This window comes from Thunnus thynnus, chromosome 5 (genome assembly GCF_963924715.1).
Source record: "Thunnus thynnus chromosome 5, fThuThy2.1, whole genome shotgun sequence".
Taxonomy (NCBI): Eukaryota; Metazoa; Chordata; class Actinopteri; order Scombriformes; family Scombridae; genus Thunnus; species Thunnus thynnus.
Genome location: NC_089521.1, coordinates 16,613,849 through 16,640,161, shown reverse-complemented (window position 1 = coordinate 16,640,161; position 26,313 = coordinate 16,613,849). Strand labels below are relative to the sequence as shown.

The 26,313-nt window shown below is 40.6% G+C and overlaps 1 protein-coding gene across 2 annotated transcripts in view; it reads left to right on the top strand.

Moving 5' to 3' along the window:
* The window catches only part of sema3ab (sema domain, immunoglobulin domain (Ig), short basic domain, secreted, (semaphorin) 3Ab), a 61,781-nt gene that overhangs the window by 25,216 nt on the left and 10,252 nt on the right, over positions 1-26,313 (top strand). Inside the window, exons 1-5 of one of the 2 annotated variants that reach the window (XM_067589590.1) lie at positions 12,748-13,584; positions 21,415-21,575; positions 22,008-22,070; positions 24,781-24,900; positions 25,936-26,026. In XM_067589590.1, coding sequence (XP_067445691.1) covers positions 13,467-13,584; positions 21,415-21,575; positions 22,008-22,070; positions 24,781-24,900; positions 25,936-26,026 — 553 coding nt within the window. In that variant the 5' untranslated portion in view covers positions 12,748-13,466. Of the gene's footprint in view, positions 1-12,747; positions 13,585-21,414; positions 21,576-22,007; positions 22,071-24,780; positions 24,901-25,935; positions 26,027-26,313 lie in introns of those variants that run through there. The other variant, XM_067589591.1, reaches the window with a different exon arrangement.

Sequence of the window (26,313 nt, the reverse complement as noted above, 5' to 3'; positions counted from 1 at the left end):
GTCAACCTATGTAACTGAAGGACAAAGCCTTATTAAATTAACTTAAGTGATTATTTGGCATTTGCTAAAGTTGCTCCAAGGAACTGGATTAAAAAAACGCAGTCTGTTTCAGCCATACACAGATATCCTAATTAGCTAAATGAGTCATTAATTTTAGTGGAGAGTTATTAAGATAAAGTTAATGAAGGTAAGACTAATTAAGACATGATGAATCGACATGTCTTATATACCCATTAACATTTCATCTATTGCTGCTTTCTTATCACACATATCTGCTTTTACTGCAGAACGCTGCCTGGAAATTAGACATTAAAGTGTCACCCAACTGGTTTATCCTAGAGATTGACATTAGCAGGGAACTGGGGGGAAGTCACTTTTTTCTAGTTTACCTCAGGACTTCAGCAGATGATGATCATTATTTTTTTATAGTGAACAAATGTTGTAATGGCCAACAGAAACAGAAGTGTGCAGCTTCTTTCTTGTAACTTGCTCTTAGAACTTCATAATGTAGCTCAAAGATACATGAAGTGGATGGAACTAACACACCACAGAGGTCTAAACCTCCTAGAACTCCCAACTCAAGAAGGATGGACCTGAACAAGCTCTAGTGACAAGGTGATACACCATAGCTTACTAACATGAGGGATTTAGACAGTAAGATTGAAAATGTCTACTTTTTCAGGCCTTCAGATGGGTATTTTTAAGTAAAAAGTTTATGTTTATGTTTATGTTTTAGTTAGTGTTAGAGATGGTTGAGCTAGTATGGTGCAGCTAAGGTTGCAATTTCCAGTTATCTATACACATTTCACACATTGTGTATTGGTAACTGGAAAGGACTTCTATTGCTGTCTGAACTTGTCAGAGGTACTCTCACTAAGACACTGTGGTAAAGAGCTGATTAATAGCTTGCTAGATAGCCAGCTAAGCTAACCAGCATGTACTAACTCACCCTGAACTTACTCTCTTTTTGCCTTAAGCAGTGAATGCATTGTATTTATATTTGGTGCTATAATTTAGTTCCATGATTAGTACTTTCTTTAAGCTATATCTGAATGATCTGACACACTGAGTACTGCTGTTTCAATCACACTTTTACAACTTGAAAGCAAGGATTATAGGGGTTAAGACAGGGCAAAATAAAAATAAAAAATACATAGTTTTTTGGCAAAAAAAGTAAAGCCCGGCTCAAATTTCTTCCAAAACAACACAAAGTCATTTGGCAACATAGTGGGACCAACTGAGTGCTGTTAGCATGATAATATTGCTTGACCTTATGAATTGAGGAGGAATTTATGGACCATTAAATGAGTGGTGCTCAATTGACTGTGTCATAATTAGAACTGCAGAAGATACAGCAGGTTATAATGGTAAATCTAGTTGTTGAGGGTCTTTGTAAGCAGTATTTGTTTAGAAGTGTGACAGTGTAGGGATGCCATAAGGAAACTTAAAATAACAAAGCCTGAGGGATGTTTCTTTGCCCTCTATTTTGTTTAGGAAGGGGAGGTGAGAGCAGAGTGTTATAATGAACCTAATGTCCTGAGGTGAGTTTCACTTTGTTTTGAGAAGACTCTTTAAGTGTGCCATTAATTCCTGCTCCTCCCCCTTATAGTGCTGACCTTCCCCCTTCATGGAGAGCAGGGTTAAGGGGTGGGGCAAGGTTATGATAAGCTTGTCTGTGCAGGTGTGAGTGACGGGACTGAAGAGGTCACTTAAGTCTGCAAAATCTCCATAATACCTCAGTTTCCAGTCAAATTTAAATAGAGCAAATTGAATAGAAGCCTCACGTGAAGGCTATGGCACAAAAATATTGCAAATCGCACTTCATTATTAACATCGCATATTTGTTTGTTTATAATATTATCATCATTCTGTGGTGTGATATGTGGTCTCATGTATGTCAAGAGCCGTGCTTTGAAGATAATAGTGAGTTGGAGTTGAGCTGCTTCTTCTCATTTACTGCTAAGCAACACAACACAATATATTATGCAGCAGAATGGCACATCACATGCCAGAGAGAGAGGGAGCCAAGCACGGTAATACACTGCTGCAGGTTTGGTCAATTACTCAATTTAACAATGTAGCTAACACTATGTTCTCAATTATACTTTATTACATATTCAGTGGTGAAGTTCAGTGTGTCCTTTTTCCACTCAATTTGATTTCAAACAAACAAGGCAAAATAGTCAGTAGCGGTGTGAGGAGTGGCATCTCTTAAAGAAGGCATGCCATTGACACTGGAGAGACTGCCATGTTTTGTACAGAGTGGTTATTCACAGATGGCTTTATAGCAACACTATGTAGCAGGAGTTTGAAACAATGAACACTGTACAGAACTAAATAAGAAAATTAAGTCCTCGTTGACAATCATTTAAACCCATGTTTAGAACACTCAAAGTGTTAATATTCAATGGGTCCACCATAATGATGAAAACGGCATAATACATTTATACAGTGTTTCCCAATACAACACTGTGGTATGATTGGAGATGGCAAGTTGGGCACTCTAACCCTCTGTGATCACGGGCAGAGGGGCACAGCCATTGAGCGTAGAGGCCAAGGGGGCACAGGCAGAAATAGAACTGTAGATGTAGGGATGGTTAGCTGAGTTCTTTGTTTGTGTTTGTATGCAATCAGCAGCATTACCAGAATGTGTCCGCTCACTGTAACAGAGGTTCCCTTCATCTTCGTTCACCCATGGGTCACTTAAGACTATACATCTATGGGCGCCATGATGAGGCACCCAAGTAAAAGAACATGAGGCTTGGATGGGGTTGAGATAAAGGGATTAGGGAAAGGACGGGTGAATAAATGAGATTTTAGACTTGGAGAGTAGTGACTGTGTTGTGTTTGATGTCTTGGCAGAGACCGGTGCCTGACTAATGTGGTGTGATACACTGGGTACTGAAAGCAGGGCCAAGGGTTCCTTCCTGGGCATGAGTTTCTAGGTTGGAGCTTCTGCTTAATTGGACAGCTGGGCCTTTTTCCCTGCATATTTTCACAAAGGAGGCTGCTGTAAACGTCTCTTCTCTTCTCTTCTCTTCTCTTCTCTTCTCTTCTCTTCTCTTCTCTTCTCTTCTCTTCTCTTCTCTTCAATAAATCAATACAGAAGAGAAGTATTGACATAACTTCAGTGTAATGACTGTGCTTGTTATCAGTGCTGTAATCAGAGATTGAGAGATGGATATATGTTGTTTCTCTCTTCCCTCCAGGTAACAGCCTTTCTCACTCATGTGTGACAAGCCCAGCAGTTATTGATACTTTACCTAAGAGGGTCATACAATAATACCCCCTTCTCTTTCTTCAGGTTGTAGGGGTTCTCCCTACCTAATTTGGAGCAGAAACTTTTGGTAGTCAGTGAGTGCCCTGTATTAACTTACAGGAATGCAGGCTTCCTGCTTAGAAGTGAAACTATACCCACTATCCTTTCATGATGACTTGTTTTTTGTCTGCAGGGCACTCATTTTAATAAATGCTTTTTATGTGACAAGAAATCTGATCTGTTAAAAACATGTTTGTATGTAGTGTTTACATCAATGAAATATAAGGGTCATTGCAAAGGTCTGATTGAGGTGAAGCATTATACAAATGGAACATTCGTTCTAAATGGCATTTGCCACATCATAAAGATTATTTATGAGCTGGATGTTAAAAAAATCCTGTTAAAATTATACAGCTGCACCTGGCAGACTGCAGCAGTAGTCAAGTGTGACTTCTGCAGCAGAAGTCAAAGTATGTGTGTCTGCTGGCATACCTGTGGATGAGGGTTGGATGACAGAGGTGGGATGAAGGGTGGAGTTGTTGGTAAAATATTGTACCATGGTAAATTTAGACAGCTGGGCTCACTGGTTAGGATGACATGTTGTGTCACATTTCTGCAACGTGTCCAGCAATAAGTTAAAATGAGGTGCAATTTCCTCTTGACTAATTAGTGTGGAACTGGTGCTGTTTTATCAACCTCCCTGGGGCCTCGGCGAAGTGACCTGCTAAGTGGAGCTACAGAGGGCTGGAAGTGGTCTGGATGGGTGTGCAGACATAGACAAGACTGGAACAGAGAAGTGTGAACAGGAAATGAAGGAGCAACTATGGACATCAGCCAGAGGTAGTGTCTGTTTGTTTTATACAGGCAATGTGGGCTGAAATACAACTCCTTTCTTTGATGTAATCTCTATTAAAGCAGCGACTCATCTGCTTTTCTTTTTGTCTTTTCTAATCAGCTTGTATAACATTTTTAGCCATGCCGGTGCCATGACTTCGTCGGTAAGTCGGCCCACTACTGTGGCCCAAATGAAATTTCTCAACAACCTTCAGATGGATTGCCATAGAATTTCGTATAGACATTCATGGTCCCCAGAGGATGAGGCCTGTCTTTGGTGATACCCTGACTTCCTCTTTTATCTCCATGAGGTTTACATTTTAGGTTTTTAGTGACCTGTTTTTACAACTATTGGAAGGATTGCCATAAACTTTGGTACAGGCATTCATGTCCCCCTGAGGATGAGTTCTTTTCATCTTGTTCCATCATCAGATCAACATTTCAACTTGTCCATTAATACAAAACAAATATTTTTGTTTATGATGTTTATATACCTACCCACCTGTAGTATACTTTTGCTACTTTGACTTAAGTGTTAGAGGTGATTTTATATATTTCTTAATTACTACTTTGCTACTTTTCTGTACTATATGGATTCTGTGGCTGCATTGCACATCTGAGTTGTTGTACTACTTAGCGCTGCTGGTCACTATTCATACTGTTTGTCACTTTATTGCCACTTTATTGCTGTTTTATCTTATTTGCTGTTGTGTTTTTACCATATATATTTTTATTTATAGCATCCATACGGAAGTCACAAACTCAATCATGTTGTACAATGACAATAAATTTATTTTACTTTATTCTATTCTGTTCTTGTGTGTGTGTGTGTGTGTGTGTGTGTGTGTGTGTGTGTGTGGGCCAAGAATGTGTGCCAAGAATAAGAGAGCTAGAGAGAGAAGTTCAGACCCTGGCTCCACTCTCACCTCTGCTTTGCCAATCACAGTGTGAAGAAATTGCCCTTTCACAGCTATTCGACCATCTGACAAGCACCTCTTTCGGAGTATACTAGTCCCTTTAATCAGCATCATGTTAGCCTTGTCATTGTGAGTGTGTTAGCATGCTGATGTTAGCATTTAGCTCATAGAATCTTTGTGCCTAAGCAGGGTGTGACTTACCAAATAGTTTTGTTTCCTTCTTCACTCTTTTCCTCCTTCTTTCTTTCCAGCTTTGTTGCTTTCCATATTTTGTCCTACCTTCATGCCTCTCCCTGCCTTCTTCTTTTGTTGCCCTCCATGATTTAGAGTTGGTAGATTGTATTCACTAAGGGCAGAACAGTCCAAGGCTGAATGAGGATTATTGGGTTTATGTCAGAGTCAAGGTTCTGATTGAAGGTATAAATCTGGGTGGAAGGATGGAGGCTCACGGATCCTCTCTGTTTGACCTCAGCTTAACACCAGAAGCCCCATTAAAAGAGACGCCCCAGATTGATCGATCATGCCCCTCCTTCCCCCAGACTCCATGGCTATCGACAAGGTCAGTTGATCCATCGTTAAATGTCAGAACACACAATGTTTATGGGCTCAACTGACATTGCTGATGTGCATGTTCAGGGGTCAACATCAGCAGTGGCAAGTAAAGCTGTTTGATTAAAATGCGCTAAGGAGGATCACAAGGACATCTACCATGTACAGTCTTTGGGTAGAACTGTAAGCAAGGTAAACAATATGTGTCAAATAAAGTGTATGATGTTACATGGAAAAATGTGGCTGACATCCTAACTCCTACTAACAGTAAATCTTAGTTTCTTTTAACCGTGACTGTGATCTTTGCCTAACTTTAATGAAGCAGTCTGTAGCTGTCTAAACCTAACTAAACCATATCAGCCTCAGATCAGCAAACACTCATATGAATAGTTCTATACAAGGTTCACATGGGCTATTTTGGAAGGCAATGAAAAACTACCAATTTTGTTGTGGCTGCTGTCTTCTAATCTGACAGATCTACTTTGATTAGATTATATCAGTGTAGAGAGACAGTGTTTTTGTTGTTCATTTTTTTTTAACTTCACTGATGAGGGATATTGTTTTCAGACTACAGGAGCGACAGGCTTAGAAGTTAGGCTTAACCCACAGTGACACAGGCTCTTAGTTGACCCCCTTTTTTGCTGATGAAAGACTCAGCAGGGAGTATAATCCCAAGTCTTCAGTATTGGTTTTTAATGAAGTCTAACCTTTAACCCCCAATAATCCACAGCATACCATGACAATAGTCTTTCAGTGGTTTGACTGTCATGTTGGCTCTTGTGTAAAATTATAGTCAACGAGTAAAAGTAGCTCCCTTTCAACAGTCACACTTTGCTCTTCGTGGAGAAAAAACATCTGAAAATACTGAATGTTGATTATTATTTCTAGACTCTGTATGAGTTGGCAGAGTCAAGTTAGCAGAGGAAGATGCTGCTGTCCTAAGAATAGTGTATCAGCAGGTTGTAACTTTTTGAAAGTGGAGAAACAGTAGCTGCTGTGTGTCTCGCTAACCACTTTGCCATTGGCATTGCCCACAACGAGGGGAAAAAAGAGATTTTATTCAGTCACAGGTTTGCCTAGATGTTATTGTTATGTCTACTTCTAGAAGGTATACCATTACATGCTGTGCTATGGTTTAGAACTTTATGGTTCTTTTCCTCCCTCTTTCACTATTTCTAAACCATTTCCTCTTCACACCAAGAGCTACATAGGGCTTGCTGTGTTAACTGCCAGGAGTGTGACAGAGAGACAGAAAGTGAAGTACCTGGTCATGTCAATTCAGCTTGTTATAGTGTGAAGGAAGTCATCTGTGTGATGTCTAGACCGCTGTCACTCTGAGCTGAGCCAATAAACAGCATCAGTGATGAGTTTCAGCTTGTCTGTCTCCTGCATACATGCGTGCACGCACACAAACACACACACACCCAACTGACAGCAACACCAAGAGACACATCAGCTCTGCAAACATCAAGTGATGTATTACTTTTCTATAGCAAAACTGAAAAACTGAAGCAGTTTTACAAATTGTGAAATATACAATTTATATGACAAATAAATAGAGTTTACAGAAAGTATGGACTGTGTTTCAGGTTTGGTTGTGCAGGTCTTATTTTCTTGTTGCATGTCTTTTTTGGTATTTGTCTCCCACCCACAAAATATATTTGTTCTAAGCATCCTATTTTTAGTATAATACAGGGTTTGCTTTGGTGTGATAACATTGAATTTCTGACTATTTTGGGACAGAACCAAAAAGTCAAGCATATGTGTAAAATTTGTCTGCATATGTGTTTTTTTAGTGAGGAAGTATTTTTGTGTGCTGTCAGGATCAGTGCAGATAACTATCAGTGAGCCATTCAGTATTGAAATAGTTTACAGTTTCCAAACTTAGTTTATGAAAGGGTGTTTGGAAAAGTTGTACAGGATCATAGAGCAAGTGACAGTTTCTTTCTGAGGAACCAATAGCACTAATATTATTCTCCAGTTAATGCATTAGTGGATAGCTAAGGCATAAATGGAGCATGACTTAAGCGCACTCTGTGTCTGGTTTGTATCACCCAACCATTAAAACAAATATGAGACAAATACGGTTTAGAACAGGAGCTGATTCACCATGATAGCAGATCACTATAAAGGGAAGACCAAGCATGGAAAAGACTGTGAACAAAATTAGATTTGTCTGCCAAGTGGTGCTGCACAACTTCACCAAGGAACTTGGAACCACAAGTGGAAAGGTTTTGGTGTTGAACACCTCATCCTATCTCCACATATCAATAATATAATTGGCACTTTAGGTATAAAGTTAGAGTCCATTAGCAAAACCCTGAAATCCTTACAGTTCCAGCTCAAACCTCCAAGAAATAAGGGAAACACTTGGGCTTTTGAAGTCATCAAAAGTTGTGCTCACAGAAGTCACAAGGCTTACTGTTATTCATATATAACCCACTGCTATCTATTAGTCTGCACTTTTGTACACATGTTCTCTTATATAGCTCACAGTGTACAATTGCTGAATTGGTGAAACATGTCTTGTTTTATGGATCAATATGGTAGAGCAATGGCTTGAAGAATTTTCTACAACAACACACTCAACTCACCAATTAATAAACTCGCCACTAATTATTCTCCAAACTATGAGACTGGAAGTATACAAGCCCATCAATGGCATCAACGTTGTCTTTAAGAATTTACAGAGTGAACCTACTTTGAAAAGAGAAAAAAACATCTATTTCATGTCACTCATTTGCAAAGGGGACAAATCATAACATTTGCTGAAGATATGAATTGAACAGGGCCACGGTTAACCACTCTGTGGTTACTGGTGCTGTCACAGCCCCTGTCCTTGTTCGTGCAATCTCTGGGTAGCCACATGCGAGTCAGAGAGAGCCTGTTTTGTTGTTGTTCCCTGCGGAGGTGAGAAGCAGGTAGCCTGAAGGTTGAAATATTGATGGATGATGATAAATTCATGTAGCTGGTGAAAGAGTGAAGCACATTTCCTCTGATAGTGTTTATGCCCGTCTGTGGCAAACTGGTATTGTCCTCAGGAGAAGCGATGCTGTGAATGAAATTGAATTTACATTCTTCTTAATGTGTAGTGGAATTTGAGAATGTGATATGACTATGCTTCAATTTTTGGTGTGCATGCACAATGTACATGTTCCTTTCATCGTTATATGACATGCACATAATATATACTCAGTTTTGCCATAGTGGACCCTCTGGTTGCCACAATAAGGGTGTGGTTGCTTCGGCGTTAAAGACGATACACTGTTCCCAGTAATTTATTCATAGCTCTGAGGTCTTTGGTCTATTTTCATCCATTTTTCATTAAAAAAAGAGTAAATCACCAACAGCATGTGGTTTATTTAGTCATGAATAGTGCATGGCATACTCTGTCTATTTATGCCCCACTCTCATGAGCCTGCTTACTTAGAAGAGTTGGAGTGGAAAAGAGTTTTTCCACAATTTGTTGAAGGCAATGAGGGTGATGACAGACAAGCTCAAGTATGATTTTATTTTGTCCCAGCTAGTGTTTAAAATGGTTCTACTAGTGGTGAGCGTTAGTCTAATCTGATGTGTTTTTCTTGTATATTGTCTCACAGATGCCCTGGTGTAGGTTGGTCAGGACTTGAGCTGATCCCAGTAGCTTGCAAATTGAAGAGAGGCCTTCCTTTTACCTCCATGCCTGCTCAGACAGCTGCCTTCCATCACTATAGGTTTGTGTGTGTGTGTTTTGCCCATAATAACCACAATGCAAATACAGCAGTCCTGTCATAGGCAACAACCCAATATCCATGGCAATCAAACTTCGTCACTACATCGTATATCTTATCTCATCTTGGGTATGAGAATTAAATGTCATACAATAGTATTTGAATTTTTTTATGGTAATTTATTCCACACAAAGGCACGGAAGGCAGATGGACTATGAATGCCTTGACAAATTACTTAAACATGTGATTTATACCATGATAAATTTTATGCATGCACTTTACACATATGGGAGCTCTCCATTCTTGCACACTGCCTGTTCCATTCACTCACTGCCTATCTTAACTACAGCTGGGTGGGTGGATGCAGGGGTGAATTATGCAGGCTGGTATTGTAAAGGGTAGGTGGGCGGCAAATGTGGTTAATTTGCTTGTCTTGGGCTTGTGGCTCATTTTGCTGAGCCAAATCCTCTCATTTAGGGGATTATGTTCCCAGGCTTGTGAAGATCCACAGGAGAGTAGGTGGAGGTCAGAGAGGATGAAACAGAGAAAAGGTGGAATGGACAGAAGAATGGTGAAAGTGATGGAAGGAGTTTTCGGTGGGGGGTAGAGGTGCAGAAGGATGGGGAGACATGGAGGCAAATGGGGGGTAATGTATGTGCCGGCGTGGAGATGGGGGAGGTGATGATCAGAGAGGAGAAGAGGAAAGCAGCTTGTGTGTGGAGAGATCTGAGGGTTGGGGGTGTACTTGTGTGGGCAGGAGGTGTGGTGAGGTGGAGAGAGTATTGTTTAAGGAGGGCTGAGTGAACTCTGATGGGGGGCTCCAGCTCTCAATGTGTATCGACAGATCTTCTCTGCTGCTTCCCCTGCTCCACAGCCCTCATCAGCCCCACTTCCAAACATACCATGGCTCTCCACAAATTAGAGAACTCCCCCCCTTCCCTCCCCTGCTGCACTCAGTTCTGTTGATGAACTCTGAGATGGTCAGAGTACTCTGGGCCCTCTGTCTTAGTGAATAGAAGAGTTTAGACCATGAGACTGAATTGGTGCTTCAGAAAGGGGCATTCTCCTTGAAACACGCAACTCCTGTTGGGCTCTCAAAAAACCCACACATAGTCAAGGATGTGTCCCCCTTTTTATTGGACCAATGTTATTCAGTATATTTTTTAACCATAGCTAGGCTGAGAGGTGAGACCACTGTGAAACTTAAAAAAATCTGAATCTGAACACATTGAAAACTTTTTTTCCAGGACAATTAGAAACACAAACATTTTGAAGACTTAATAAAGACCCAGGGCAAAGTATAGAAAAGAAAAAGATCAAGAAAAAACTGTGAGAGAAAGAGCATAGAATGGATGAGTTAGAATATGATGTGAATTTAGAGGGTTCAGTGGAGGAGTGGAGAACTCTTGAGTTGGAAGCTCTGAATGCCTCCCCTATGATAGGAACTGGGACATTCTCACCGCTGCCTTCTTTCTCTTTGAGGAGGATTTAACAGCCGATTTTCAAGTCTGCATATGCATTTTTGATAAGAATCAAACAGAATAAGTGACAGTAACTAAGAATGTAGATGGCATCATTGAAGACTACAAGAGGCTGTCGTTCCTGTTATCCACTTAACACTTGAATGTCAAATACATGAAAACACTCTGCAGTTATCAACATGCAAGGAGTATGGCCAGCAGAAGTGTGGAGTAACATTCTCAAGTGGGCCATTCACTCCTAATTCACCTCAAACAATCGCTCCGTCTGGCCTTAGTTATGGCAGATTGTGTTACATGATCCCTGGAATAATGAACTGGTACGTCAACACTGCCAATCCCACGTAGAAAAGAAAAAGATCTGTCTGTTCCAGCCCCTAATCCAGTCTGTTTGGGAAGCAGAGACTGTGGCGTGACACTTGTTTCCTATAGTCTCTAGTGTTCTCACTGGAATCTCCGAGCGCCAGCTTCCATTAGCATAACCGTGAGGCCCATCCACTCACTACAGGATTAGTTCAGCTCTCCTCCCACTGTCTGATGGCTCTTTATCCAGATGGATTCAGCCTGTTAGAGGTCCTAACCACACCATGGCCACTAAAGTCATTATCATTCACCACGAGAAGGAATCAGCTCACTGAGGGTCTGGTGTTTAGAGTGAGATTGACATCTCATTTGGGATGGTTTGAGAGAAAAGATGGGGGACTTCCCTTTAGACTATGATGGAGTAGCCAATAAATGCCCAATAAATCTGTCTTTATGCTTAACTGACTATTTAAGATTGTTAATCTGGTCTTGTTCCTGTAATGTTTTTTGGAACATTGATTTAAAATGTGGCCGATTCTCACAGAGCACATAGAGGTTTCTCACCAAGAGCGGCTTAAGCTGTTTACTGTTGTTAATAGAGGTTTGTGCATGGTGTAAAAGTTCTTAAACTTGTTCATTTCAGTGCTCGGATTTGGTAAACTTACTGTATGGGAATGATGTCAATTTCTTGTTTTTCAACAGAATGAGATCTGTCAAACTTTAACCCATATGACAGACTGCAAAGATTGAAAATTAAGTTAAGCTTGAAAATAACCCCATTCTAGGAACTTCTGTGTTCACCCATGTGATTGTTGAAGTGGCGCCATCACCAGACAGATGGGCCTGACAAGATGTATTTGTCTATTGTCCAGATAGTTCCATATAAACCATGAGCTACAACACTGTAATGTCAGCTTCACCACTAATCCATCAGACTCAGGTAAGTTGGATCGCTGATGTTTTTACTTTGCAAAGAAGCCAGTAAAAGAGCATGCAATTGGTATAGTCTCTTTGCAGTCATACTGTCTGGCGTCTTCTCCCAGTAGATGAAACTATATTTGTGATGGAGTCACTGATATTCTTTACTGATACTATAAAGCAAATATCAGTAGAGTAAAAGTTGACTTAGCATTTTGGACTTGGACTAATGCATGTGAGCAAAAGGGAAATTAAATATTGGATTGGATTCTAATTCAGTGGACCCAACACTTTACAGGAACCACAACTCTTATGTTCTCATTTGTTATTGTACCAGAATAATGTGGTGTCTTAATGTCATGTGTCGTTGCTAATTGTTTGTCAAAGTGACATAGATTTAATTTAAAAAAATACATATTTATTGTATCTTAAGGTCTAAAACCTTTCCTCTCACTAAGACTGAGTTTCCACAAAATGTTCCGCTTTTATGTTCCACTGTTTTCCTGTTTTCATACTCTTTCTAACCTCTTGCCTTGCCCTAACCTCTCCTCTCCTACTACTTTTGCTTTCACAGTTTTCTTTTCTCTCATGCTTTCTATGCTCTCTCTCACCCTTTCTCCCACCTACACTGCACTCTCTTCTTTTTCCAATCCTTCTCTCTCTCTCTCTGTCTCTCTCTCTCTCTCTCCGTCTCTCTCTCTCTCTCTCTCTCTCTCACGCTCTCTCTCCCTCTCTCTCTCTCTCTCACTCTGACTATGCTGTCTGCCTCAGCTGTTCTCAGTTGCACTGTGTGCCTTGTGCTGTGGGGACAGGGCAGAGCTGCGCTGAGTGGGGCTGAACTAGTCCAGAGGAGTGTTAAGTAGAGAGAAAGGCAGATAGAAAAACAGATTGAAGGGGGGAGAGAGAGAGTCAGCACAGATTGTGCTTAGCAAGCAGACTGGATTAACAGCTGAAACAAACTGGACCTGTTTTTCTTTCTTTAGCTGAAGGTAGAGACTCAACGATAACGTGGATGGCTGTTTAGACAGAGCTGCATGCTGGTTAGGTACCAGGACAGGAAACTATGGCAGTCATACCCAGACCTTGCCACTCTTCCTAGCATTCAGCATGCTGGTGCTCCTCTTGTATTAGTGCTTAGTTTGGTTAAGTTTACCTTGGACCTTGGACTTGCTGCTGTTGGAGGCTGTCTTGCAGTGACATTGACCCATAACCCCCAACTCTTTTTGCAGGTTCTGCCTCCCCTGGAGTTGGACTCTAATTTTGGCTTTTTGACCCCTGGAACAGGAACGGGTTTTTGATCTGGCAGGGGACATGACCTGCTGAGAACCAGTCTGGACTGACCCACCAGCGTTTACTCATAATCACGGGACAACAGGAACTTTTCTTCCAACAGCATTATCCTCTGCAACACTAAATCTGAGCTGACATTTAGTGTCTTTAGGATTGCGCTGGAGGCGTGTATTTAAAGGACCTCTCTGGCTTTTCTTGCCCCAGGACCATGGGCTCTCTCTGGGGCAGTGTTGTGCTACTGTGTGGGGTGGTTCTGCTCAGGACAGGGGGCGGTGGAGCCCAACAGACCAAGAACAATGTTCCCCGGCTAAAACTTTCATATAAAGGTGAGTACCTTGAATTTGTACTGTCCTTCATTAATGATAAATCTCAAAATTATTTATCTCATTTATCTATATCATCATTTTGTTTGAGGCAAAGATTATATCCTAGCTTCTTACGTTTTGAGCAAATACATTTAAATCCCCAAACCACACATGGTCTGCTGACAAAGTTGTTAGAAAAATTAAAAAAAAAAAAAATGCCCATATAAGTTGTAGTAACTGCAATATTCTTAATGGCCCTGTGATGCTGTGGCTCTGATTACCTGTAAAAAAAATACCAGCAAATAAAACTGAATTGATGCATTTAAATTTAGTCTTTACCACTCATGTCCTTTTTTTTGCTTTATCAGGTGTATGCTCTGGTTGTGTGACAGATTCATGCAGATACTGTATGTTGTATATAATTTCAGGAAGGTAGTTAAGATCCATTTTTTAACATAAAAGCTGTTTTAAGGGTGTTGGATCATCTGCATTTCTCTAAAGCAAGTTCTCCATTAGTCATGCAGATAACTTTTCCAAATATAGTGTTTATGTTCCATTCATGTTCCGTACATTCAATTCAGCTTGACAAAAAAACAAAGAAAACAAAAACAAACAGAAAAAAACTGCTCTCCCCACACATAGCAGTAAAAAATAGTATTGCTAATGAATAAACAGCTGGGACTAATAGTTTGATGGGACAACTTTATTAAATATACTGTTATTATGCATTTAGGGCATGGCAGGTACTTAATTTGCCAAATCAGAAGAAGTGCTCCTGTCTAATGTATCTCTACAGTACTACTGAACAGTGTCTTACAGAAGTCTGTCTCCTATGCACTCTCTCGTCCTGTTTCCCTGTTCCTGTTCTGATCAAGTGCTGTTGTCAGTTTTGCAATGAAAAGTGGTGCCAGACATTGACTCCCTGGCAGTTGAGCGTCATTTATTCCTCCCTCCCTTTCTTTTTTTTTCCTGGATGTCATTTTTCCACTCCGTTCTTTAGTGCATGGTAATTATACTCAGGATGAATGGTGTAGGTCTGTTTCAGCAGATGGCTTTCCCAAAGAGAAATGTTTCTCGCTCAGCACTGGGAGATCCATAATTATACACACAAACATGCACACACATACACACGCACACATAAATACACGGCCATCTGTAGATAGCTAATGATACCTGTGAGCATATCAGTCAGTTAAAACCACATGCTGTCAGTTTGGTGAAACACGCCCATGCAGTGATATCTGTATTAGAAGTCGGGCCCTCAGGTAGCAGCCTGGCCAGCCTGGTTATTTGGCTCCCATTTCCACATTCAGCAGTTCCATTATACATCATTTGCATTTTGGCTGGTGGGGATAATATTTGGCGCCATTGCTGGCTGAGGATTTCTAAGATATTGGACAGGTATAATTTTCATGCCTGAAACATGGTGCAAATATTATTCATGTAATACTGTAGAATTTCATCAAATATTATCCACTGTAGGTCCCATTAGGCAAGTGACATGGGATTATTGCATTATGAATCATTTATATCATCATATAAATTATTTATTACCCCTGTGATAGGTGAAGCAGACTCACATTTACTCATGGAAGGGAGGAAATCAGATGATTCACTGTGGCGAATTAAAGAACAGTACCTTCCTAGACAGCCTAAGAAGTCTTGAGGAAGGGAACGTTTGATCAGTGACATATGGGACTGTGAGGTAAAGGAACTCTGACCCCTACAGGTCACTGGGAATACTGGGAGAGAATCTGTGTGTGTCCAAATTACTGTACTGTGTCGTGTGAGTGCAAGCAGACTCACACTTGCAGATGTTTTCTCATATGAACACAGCAGGGTGGTGTTTATCTCGAAGGCGTGAATCTGAGCAGCAGCCTGCTTCCCCCATGGTATGAGCTCCTCACTGAACATAGTTATACTCTCTTATGCATTCTTTCTGACCAGCCACCACACACGCATACACACACACTTACACACACATCCCCAATCTCCCTGCTGAACCCCAGGGGATTCAAACTGATCTTTAGAAGTTAGGGTTGAGGGGCAGAAGGGCAGTGGAGTAGGGGGAAGGAAAACAATGGTACCCCATGGCTACCTAAACATGAGCTAAGGTCCAACTGTATCAACAATTAAGTGAATGGGTGATGATGAGGTAGTAGGTGGCTGTGGATTTATAGTGCATTGCAACACTTTAAATTAATTAACTTCACATATGATATACTATGTCATAAATTGATATGAGACCGATTCACATCCTAGGGGTAAATGGATCCTCTTGGGAGTAAACAGAGATCCATATGGTTTACAAGTTTATGAGCAAAGTAGAGCACATGTTGTTTACTGTCCAGGGAAGGGAAGAGAGGGTTTTATAGGATATGGGTGTACTGCCAAAAGTACTCCTTCTCTCTGACCTGTCCACCCCTTTCCTGAGCAAAGCCAAGGGCTTGCGCACAAGCACACGCACACTTCCACACACACACTTCCACACATACACACACACACACACACACACACACCACACACACACACACACACACACACACACACAGGGAAATACATTCACACAACAGCAACCAAATCGTTACTCTTGAATACCAAGGAAAGGAAGAGCCAAGAATGGAAACTAGAAACTACAGTAGGAAGCCCTTGTTTTCACTGCTCGCAGAATTGTTCTTCTAGTATCATATATTAAGCTGTTTTGTTTATTGTGTGATTCTTGTTTTCACCGTGGCGTGAATTGACTTTAAATCAGAGTTGGAGAATGGAGACGTTCTCTTAAAGACCTTTAATCCAAGCATGTTAAGAATCTTTGGTGCGGAGATGGGTTTCTCAGGGTGTGTACAGTATAAAGTCTCGGCCATGGGAAGGCATCCTATACATTCAGCGAGCTAGATGTTGGAGGCTTTCTCGGGTTTTGAAAAGTCTGCTCCTCTACAACCATGTGGAGAGTGTGTGTTCAGTTTTTGTTTGACTTGTTTCTCCAGTAGCTTTCAGAGGAGTCTTTGTAGTCATTTGACTTAATCATCATCTGCACTGGTTGCGGAGTATGACACTTTGAAGAATACATTTTGTTTAAGAAAGTCTGCTTGCATAATCTTCAGTGCTTATGGCTATTAACAGGCATAGTGTGATGTAGGGCTGGGCACTGTGGTTGAAATCAATATCACAATATTAATGAGAGCATTTTTCCGATACCGATACACAGTATCACATGACTGCAGTGAAAGACGATATGCAATCATTTTGAATTATTGCTGGGCCATAGTGTGACGTATGTTTTGCTGCTGACACAAACCTTAATGCCTAAGACATACAAAATTTTCCTGTCCAGCTTGCCATATATGTGAAAGTTTGAGGAGGTGATTGCTCGCATTTTTTCTTGACACTGAACAAATTACTTGACTAATGAAGCTTTGTGGTGCTTTCCCCGAGGCATGGGTGAACCAGTGACTGTATACACTTAAAGTGACGCAGTGATACATTTTGTTTTGTCGGTGTGCAATCATACACTCAACCATGTGAACAATGAACGTCAATGAAGCTCCTGAGCCTGGGCCGAGCATCATTGTTCCTATTTACAGTACGGCCACACGTGGGTTATTGTTAAGACGTGTTTCTGCTTTTTCTTAGGAAGCACTTAGATAACACTCCCCATGCCCTCCAGTCGAGAACGAGAAAGAGAGAAAGACGGAGAGAATGTAGGGTAAAAGAATTTATTTTTATCAGTCTCACATGGGACTGTTGATTCTTTGCATCCATTCCATCTGCCTGCTCATCCCTCTCTCTCTCTCCCTCTGTCTTTTTCTCTCTCACTTTCCATTTCTCCCTCTCGCTCTTCTGCTCTTTCTGTCCCTCACTCACAAATTCATTGTAACAGAATATGGCAGTGGTAAAAGAGAGAGAGGATGAAATAGAGAGAAAGGGAGAAGGAAGAGAGACAGAAAGGAAGAATAAAATAAAATGTTTTTTTTTTTTTTTTTTTATTAAAGCAACTGGGGAGTGTAAAGGACATAAAAAGAGACAGTGAAAGAAAAAGTAGGCAAACAGCTGGTAAAAAGTGACAATTGCAGAGTGACAGGCCTGCCTCAAACATTGTGGGGTGAAAGAGAAAATTAGTAAAATATGGCAGGGCAGCAGCTGACACCTGTTACAGGCAGCATATCCTCCTATCCACCTGTCTGTATGTCGTTGTCTTTCTGTCTGCCTGTTTGTTTGTCTGGATGAAGGAGTCTGTATCTTTTGGACTCTGAAACATTACAGACAGGCTTTAAACATTATTATTACTGTGAAAGTTTTGTCATGGAGCTTCAAAACTGATTAAAAAATGTGGATTTTTGGCTTGAAGTTACAGGTTAAACAAGAAAAAGGTGAAAAGCATGTGTTGCTTTATGCATGCATACCCACCTGTTATAGTTGACCAGAGGGGACACCAGTTCAGACATGTATGCGCTACCACCTCTGGCGTGGCTTGGAAACATCCTGTCTCTTTCCAATAACACAGACCACAGCATGCTGCATAAACACAAATATACACAGAGAGGTCCACACACGATACCCATAGAGTATCTGTCTCAGGATGATTAGCTTTTAATAACTTAGCGGTAGTCTCTGTTGAATGGTCTGTTGCCATGGACACTACTCCCATAGACTCATCTCCGAACCAGAGGCCAGTGTATGTTTATGGTGGGTGGATATGGTGATACCTTTCCCTATTCTCTCACACAGGGATGTGGTTTGAGGAGAAATGTATTCATCATGTCTGTGCAGTTTTCCCGCAGTTCCTTGACACCATGGTGTTTATAAAACAGGTGTATTATTCTGCCAGCAGTGACTTATTTCCTTCAAGTAGACATATTATATACAAATTACACAGTTTGTGCTGCTGGCAGTTTGTTTTAAGGACCAGAAGGATCCTTCCTTTTTCTTTCTTCAGGGGCCTCATCACTGTCGCTGGATTCCATATAGTAAGGAATTTGCTACGATTTGCAGAACCATGCGTATTTCTTACAGTTCTGTGGAGCACAAGTAAAAATATCATATGTGGAGGATGGCTTCTCTAGCTTTCTCTCTTTGTCTTTCTCTCCCACACACAAATGCAGCCTTGGTGCAGGTGAAAAAGGGTCAGAGGTAGCAGGCGGGTGTTATTGTGTTGTCAGTGAAGGGCTTATAGTGAATCCACTAATGATTGATCACCATGGCTACAGAGGAACATAAATCTGGGACACAGCTTTGGACTGGGCTGAGAAGTACTTTTACAGCAACTTTTTCTGACCTTGAGTTTCTTTCCATTCTTAAGATGGTGGCCGTGTTATGCGCAGCCCAGCAATCACTTCGTAAAATTAAATTACACATATTCCAAATTAATTGACCCAATAAAATGCTAATAGAATAACCTACTGTAACTTGTCCCAGATCAAGCAGAACTTTGTCTGATTTACAGGCACATAAAAACACTTGATGCAGGTGAATAATGTGGATAGTGGGAAGCATTTCCTGAAACATAATTTAAATTGTGTAAGGTTTTTCATGGATAAAACAGCTCTGGCTTGCATTGCTACTGTATGTCTCAACCAGCTTTTTGGATTTGGAACCAGTCCCATTATGTATCTGAATGACTATAGACTAGATCTGTTCTTTACAACCTCAAGAATGCTCTCAAATCCCTGAGGTCTTATTAAATCAGGTTTAGATGTTTAAGTTCTCAGAAGACTTTGGACTGGGGAGTCAGAGAGCCTGAGGGCTGGGTCACACAGCACCATCAGTTTATATTTGTCTAAATCTCTCCCCATCAGCACTGAGGCACAGGAAACCAACTAAATCACAATAGCAACAAAGACAGGGTGTCAACCCATTGTATATTACTAACCTGTATGTGCAGCACATGTGAGTGAGGCACGCATGCATGTGCAGGCATTTCTATTAGCGAAAATGTCTGTTTTTGACTGAATGCCAATGCCAAAATGTTACATGTAGACAAGGAAATTTGGAATTAGAGCCAAGTGGTTGTTCATTTTTTCATTTCTTTCCCACAGCTGTGTTTCCTCACCCTTTGACATTTAACTATCATTTTAAATCCATTTTTTTTCATGTGTCTCATCACCCTCTATTTTTTTTCCACTTCCTATGTATGGCTATTGTTACCAGCATGCTCATACTGGCCCCCAAAACAGAATATTCACTGACTCAACTCTCCACAGCTTGTTAATTTAAAACAGCTGAACATTTCTATACAAAACATTGACTGGACTTACATGTAGATAATAATGTTTCTATTTGTACAATATATCATTATAATTATGCTTTTATTCATCCATTATGCTTTGATGCCACAATGCTTTTATAATGGGTTAATAAAAAAAAGTCTAATGCGTCCATTATTATCCCACTTTTACTACTCCCCATAAAGCTTTTTATATAACTTTTGTACAAAAGATGCCTATGGCTGGATATTAAAAAACTAAACTGATGAAAACTCTTTTAATTTGTTTCTCTCTTTCTCAGCTGCCAATTTTGAACAACTTTCATGACCCATGTTTTTCCCTGAAAATTCTTAGTAAAATTAGAATGTTTATGAATGGACAAATAGGTCAATTTGACGCCCTCTCCACTCCAATTTTCTTTTCTTTTAAACCAGCTTTGCTTTAGCTTGTGTCTTCTCACTCTCTCGGGTTCTGACACACTTCAGAGAGGGGGCATTCTCCCTGCTAAAACATTCATGAGCTTTTTTGTTATTTACTCCCCGAGAAATAGGGAGAAAGCAAGAGAGCGAGAGCACCAAAGGAACCAGTTCTCCACTGTTCCATAACTCTCCACCCTTTTGTGTGGGTGGTCAATGGGAGGGGGTCATAGTGTGGTTTTGCGGGTGAGAACAAAATGTGAGAAGGAAAGAGCATGAATATGTGTGTGTCTGTGTCTGTGTGTGTATAAACATATTACACAAAAGGTGTCATAATGCCATAGTCATAATACCACCTTTAGAGGTCGTTACGGTAATGAGATCTTCAATATCTGTTTGTGACAAGTTTGGCTTTCCACTGTGAAAGCAGTGTCGCTTCTTTGGCAGACTTGGCAGACCCTCGGATTACACAACAAAACGTGAGCTGTTGCCCCTAGTTACATGTTCTAATAGTTGCTGCAGTTCGCAGTAATCCTGCAGTTTAGACTGTGGAATATTAGCAGAGTAATATGACATTAAATATTCCTCCCAGTTTTCCACTGTGAGTGGAGTTCTGCTTGGCTGCTCTGGTCAAGGTCACTTCCCCATGCAGACAGTTTGATCGTTGGCTCCTAGTGCTGGCATTACCTGCCCAGTTCACTTTGGCTTGGCAGTGCCTCTTCACTATCTGTCAGCTGCCTTGCTTGGCCAAGTTGCACAATTTCTAGTCCTGAGATCATTTTGTAAAGGAAAGGCGATGAACATTTTACACACAAAAATACGTAAAATTATGTGGTAAAAAGAACGAGAGCACCAGTGTATATAGGCAAAACATCCTAATCTAACATTCATTCTGATTTATTCAGCATGTCCTCAAGGCATAGAGCAGTGATCCTCAGTGGCAGTGCATATGGCACATACAACAGGGCAGACAGACTAGTGAATGGAGAGGTGAAGTTGTGGTCACAGGAATTCTAGGTGGTTGGAAATGTTGAAAGCTTTCTAAAACTAAGGATGTTTCTTTCAAGCAGCCGCTGGAAATTGAATAAAAAATGTAATATAAATATTGACCTGATGGATTTTCTACAACTGAAGCATATCTGTTTTCATGCTGCCCTCAGTTCTTTTCATTTTCATGAAAAAGATTATCATATTATGCTGATCCTGACTTTTCTTTCCTCTTTTCTCTGCAGATATGTTGGAGTCTAACAACCTTGTGACATTTGAAGGCCTGGCCAACAGTTCGGCTTACCACACCTTCCTGTTGGACGAGGAGAAAGGGAGACTTGTGGTGGGAGCCAAAGACCACATCTTCTCCTTTAACCTCCTCAACATCAGCAAAGACTATGCACAGGTAAAAACACCATGTTTGATTTTCTGTCTGTCTGTCTAGTGGTTTCAAACATTCATCCATCCATGACGGTAAGTATATTTGCGCTTCTGACCGACTTAATATCTACCTTGAGTGTGTGCATCTTCATCCAGAGTGCCAGTCAGGGGCTCAGGTATCTCGGGACTCACTTTTCTGTTTCTACAGAAAAGTGTCTCATGAATATTTCAGACCAGTACTGTCGCACACGATCACACGCTGTGCCAGGCATGTTAGCTGCTCTTTGCTCACCTGGATGAATAATGGAGTAAACTGAAACAAAGTGGATAACAAATCGCATTGTGACCCCTTCAACCCTCATATATACACATGCATGCACACAAGCTGTAGCTCTATTGACTGACTCTGTGTAGTGATTCTTTTCTAACATGCTCAGTAACTGTGTCTGTGTTGCAGATCCCTTGGCCAGCTTCTCCCGCCAGAAGAGATGAATGCAAGTGGGCAGGAAAAGATCTCTCGGTAAGAACTAAAATCATCCATCTTGCGAGTGGGTGTCAGCATCTTGCCCCTCCATCCCCATAGATCTTTTAAAATGTCTTTGTTCTTCTTGTACTGAGAGAGATGTGCAACTCTGCAGTTCTCAAAGTAAACCACACATTTTGCACTTGTTGTTGCACCGGGATTACATGGCATATGTGCTCCATATAGACTATATATTGCATTTTAATCGCAGACAATAAAAGCTGCTATAGAAAAGCTGCTAAAGCAATAAAAGTTGCTTTTATATCTCTTAGCTTGTTTTCCCTAGTGTGTTGACATATCCAATCCGTCACATGGACAACACACTGCCTAGCTCACCATAGGCCTGATCATAATCTCAGAGCCGAGAAATAGAACATCATTTGACCTTGTTTCTCTGTTTGTGCTGTTGAATTTAAAAGTATGTGTGTACATAAATTCCCCTTTTTTGAAAGATATTTTCCTCGAGGAACAAGCCAAAACTGGAATTGTCCCTGACTGACTATAAATTGAGTTTGCAGCATTTAAATTGGAGAGACTCATTTATTAATTTTAAATTAGAGGAGCTGCTGCCTGTTGGAAATTAAGTATTCAAACACTTTCAGTTTAGCTACAGTAATAAAGACAGCTAAACTATATTAGAAACTACATCATGAAGCATCATAAAGAGCATTATTATTATCTTGAGCCTATATTATCATATATCATCCAGTAATATATTTGAAAACACAAACACTTAATCACCTGGTATGTCTAATAATTTGTTTAGGATGATAATCTTTCATCAGATTTGATGAGCTCAAGTCAAAACTGATACAAAAGATGAGCTGATGTTGCAGCATTAAGATCTAAGAGCTTTTTCAGATTCCTTACCTCACTCAACCCCTTCATGACAAGCCAAGCATCACATCTCCCCGTATCTGGCCGAGTGCAGTTTTAGAGCAGCTTGTTTGCTGTGGTGAAACTTTATGTAAACACACTGAGAGGTTGTTTCTTCCCCCCCGCAAGCTGCATTATGAATTCTATCTTCAATAAGGCCTAAGGCAATGGACTGGAATGTAGGATCATGGTGATTCTGTTTGTGCCTCAGTTCACAGCCTGGGCTTTGGCCAGGACATGGCAAGCTCTCCTATCCCCTTCTATCCTTTGTATGGCTGATTTGAATGGCCATGAAGTCGTTTGTCTGTTTTCTGTAAACACTGTGGCATGGATGAATAAGGTGCCCTTAAGGGTGGTCTTTCCGTTATAGAGTCGGAGGAGAGTGAGAATTAAAGGGAGGTGGAGAGCGATGGAGAATGAGTTCACTTATGCCCCCTGATGCATTGAAAGCAAACACTTCTGGAAATGAAGCATAGAGGAGAGAAAGAGATAGATGGGTGTGAAAGGTGTGACAGTCCACCCACAAGAGAGAGGAAAGCTGTAGCTCCTGCATTTCCTACAGCAAATATGTTTATACCGTATCACCTTTTCGGTATCATGATGCTAAATATTCAGAGGTGTCACAAGTGTCACGCTGCAGAGAGACCTTGCAGATTCTTATAATAGCCTGTTATCGCCTGTAATAGTAATGTTAATTACTCACATAAATGCATACAGTATGTTGTAAATCCAAGGAAAGACACTGCTGAAATGACAACAAAAGCTTTCATAAACAAAGGCTGCTGTCTGCTGATGACCTAGTAAAGCCAGATCAACGTAGTCATGCATACTTTGTGGTGTTATTGTCTTTTTTTCTGTTTTTTTTGCTTTTTGAATATGTGATGACACATTCAGTTTTATTTGAGGTCAAGTCTGCTCAGGCATGTGCTACCAGAGCATGAGGAAATATATGTGCCTGCCATATGGCACCAGAGCAATATATACACAACACATACAGATGCCTGTTGTACCACACAAGGAAATAAATAAAAAAAACAAGATGGAAATAAATCCCAGATCTGGAAGATTACGCATAATAAGTAAGTAGTAAGCGCAGCCACAGAATCCAAAAAGATACTTATTATCTCAATATCACAACATGTTGATAAAATAAAGCCATAAGAGCCCAGTAGAAGGCAAAATCATGAACAGCTCTACTGACAGACTGACAGTCAGCCAATATACTGCTTTATTCTACTGTTGTAAACTCCATTTTGGTATAGGGTTATCATGGTTGACTTCCCTCCTTTATGGATTTCACAGTAATTCCATGGGACATTATGCAGCTCAGGTGCATAAAAGCTCTGCGGCCAGCAATGACAGATGTCACTGAGTTCAGAGAGAAAGACTGAAGCGTGTATGTGTGTCATGGTGGATGTGCAGCGAGGAGAGCTGTAAGAAGAGGAGGTGAAAAAATACAGAGTCAGGGATGATCATGCTTAATCTGGTCATAAATTATTTCCAGAATCATTACTCAGCATCATGCTGGGATATAGTGGGCCATCTCTGGGGAATTACACTCAGCTGTGCTCTCTCTTATCATTACAGATCTTTTTAAATAAGTATCGGATTTTCCTCTATGAGAGGTCTGACCTATTTGTTTATCCTGCAGATCAACAGTAAAATGGATTGGCTTCGGTGTTAACCACTTTCTACTGACCCAAATGTGCTGAGTGCTTAACCATGGCACCAATGGCCACTGTCAGAAAAGACTGTAAAATTTGTTTTGTGGCAATGGTCAAAAACTCCTCTATCTCACTGATTCATATGTTCTTTGTCTCTGACCCATCAGAGGGAGTGCTCAAATTTCATCAAGGTGTTGCAGCCGTTCAACCAGACCCATTTCTATGTGTGTGGGACAGGAGCCTTCCACCCTGTGTGTTCCTACCTGGAGGTGGGAAAGAAACCAGAGGTATAAGCACATTTCTTTTAGTATTTTTTGTAGTAGTATTTGTTTAAAGATGTGAAGGACCATGTCTAGTTGGGTGTGAGCGCATTCTCCTCCCAATAAATGATTTGCTAAATACATACAAATGGTTTCATTCAGCAAAATGAGGTGGAAAATTAAATACGAGTTTCCATAGTCTGCAAGATTTCCAATTCATCACTCTAATATGGAACTGCTGTGTGTGTGTGTGTGTGTGTGTGTGTGTGTGTGTGTGTGTATGTTTGGTGTGTTCATTTATGTATGAGAGAAGGAAATTGCTCTCTTCTCCTCCAAATGTCACTGAGTCAGACTTATAAATGTGCGTTTCCTATTCATTAGACAGCTATTTACAGACGATTAGGGGTAGGAAATATCCCTGAGAAAAGCCATCTACTGTATATAGATCATAATCTAGAAATGTAATTCATCTGATGGGTTCCCTATGAGTGCCAAGGTCACTAAGTCATAAAGAATGATGAGATTTATTGTTTTCACTCTCAAGCCTTTCCTGTTATAGTTGTACCAGTGGAAACATGGTTTAAAGTTAGTTAAAACATATCCTGTACGATAATGCTGCTTGTTAAAACGACTCTTTGAAACAAACCACAATGTCATTTGTCATCATTTGATGACTACATCATTAAATTATGTTATTCTGTGAATCAACATAAGAAATTTGTCAACTTCATGGTCTGGACTAAAATCTAAAATACAATTCCATTGATGATGAGGATGATCATTCCAATGATTGGCTGCTCAATAAGCCTTTGTAATAACATCTTGACTGAGTTAAAATTGGACTTAGCGGCTGAAACAAACCAATTAACCCTCAAATAAATAAATCCATGTATTTTTTTAACCTTGACCGATTGTTTTTGATGGTTTTCTCCAAACCTTAATGTCATGACATGCTTTTAATGCATACTGAGGCAACTCCCTTTTCCTGAGTAATCCGTACCTTCAATGCCCGTATTTAACACTTCTTTACAAGTCCTGTGACTTTCTGTCTCTCTTGTCCAGGACAGCGTGTTCAGACTGGAGTCTCACATAGAAAATGGGCGAGGGAAGAGTCCCTATGATCCAAAGCTGCTCACTGCATCCATGCTAATTGGTGAGTTTAAGACCGGATACTCTGTGCTGCTCTTCTATGTGTTAGAGGAAGTTCACATAAAAACATGGGAGTCCTGAAAACACCCTCTGCCTTGCCCTTTCATTTTAGCAGATATATAGGGTGTAAACTAAATTCCTGTCATTCATTATAAGTGGATCTGCTCTGTAGTTGGTATTTACACATTGTGAACCCCTCATTGGCAGACCTGTAAACTCTTAAGTGTTGGGCGTGTGGGGCAGGTTACATTTTATTGGGTTTTCTTTGCATTGAATCCACAGTTGTTGTCT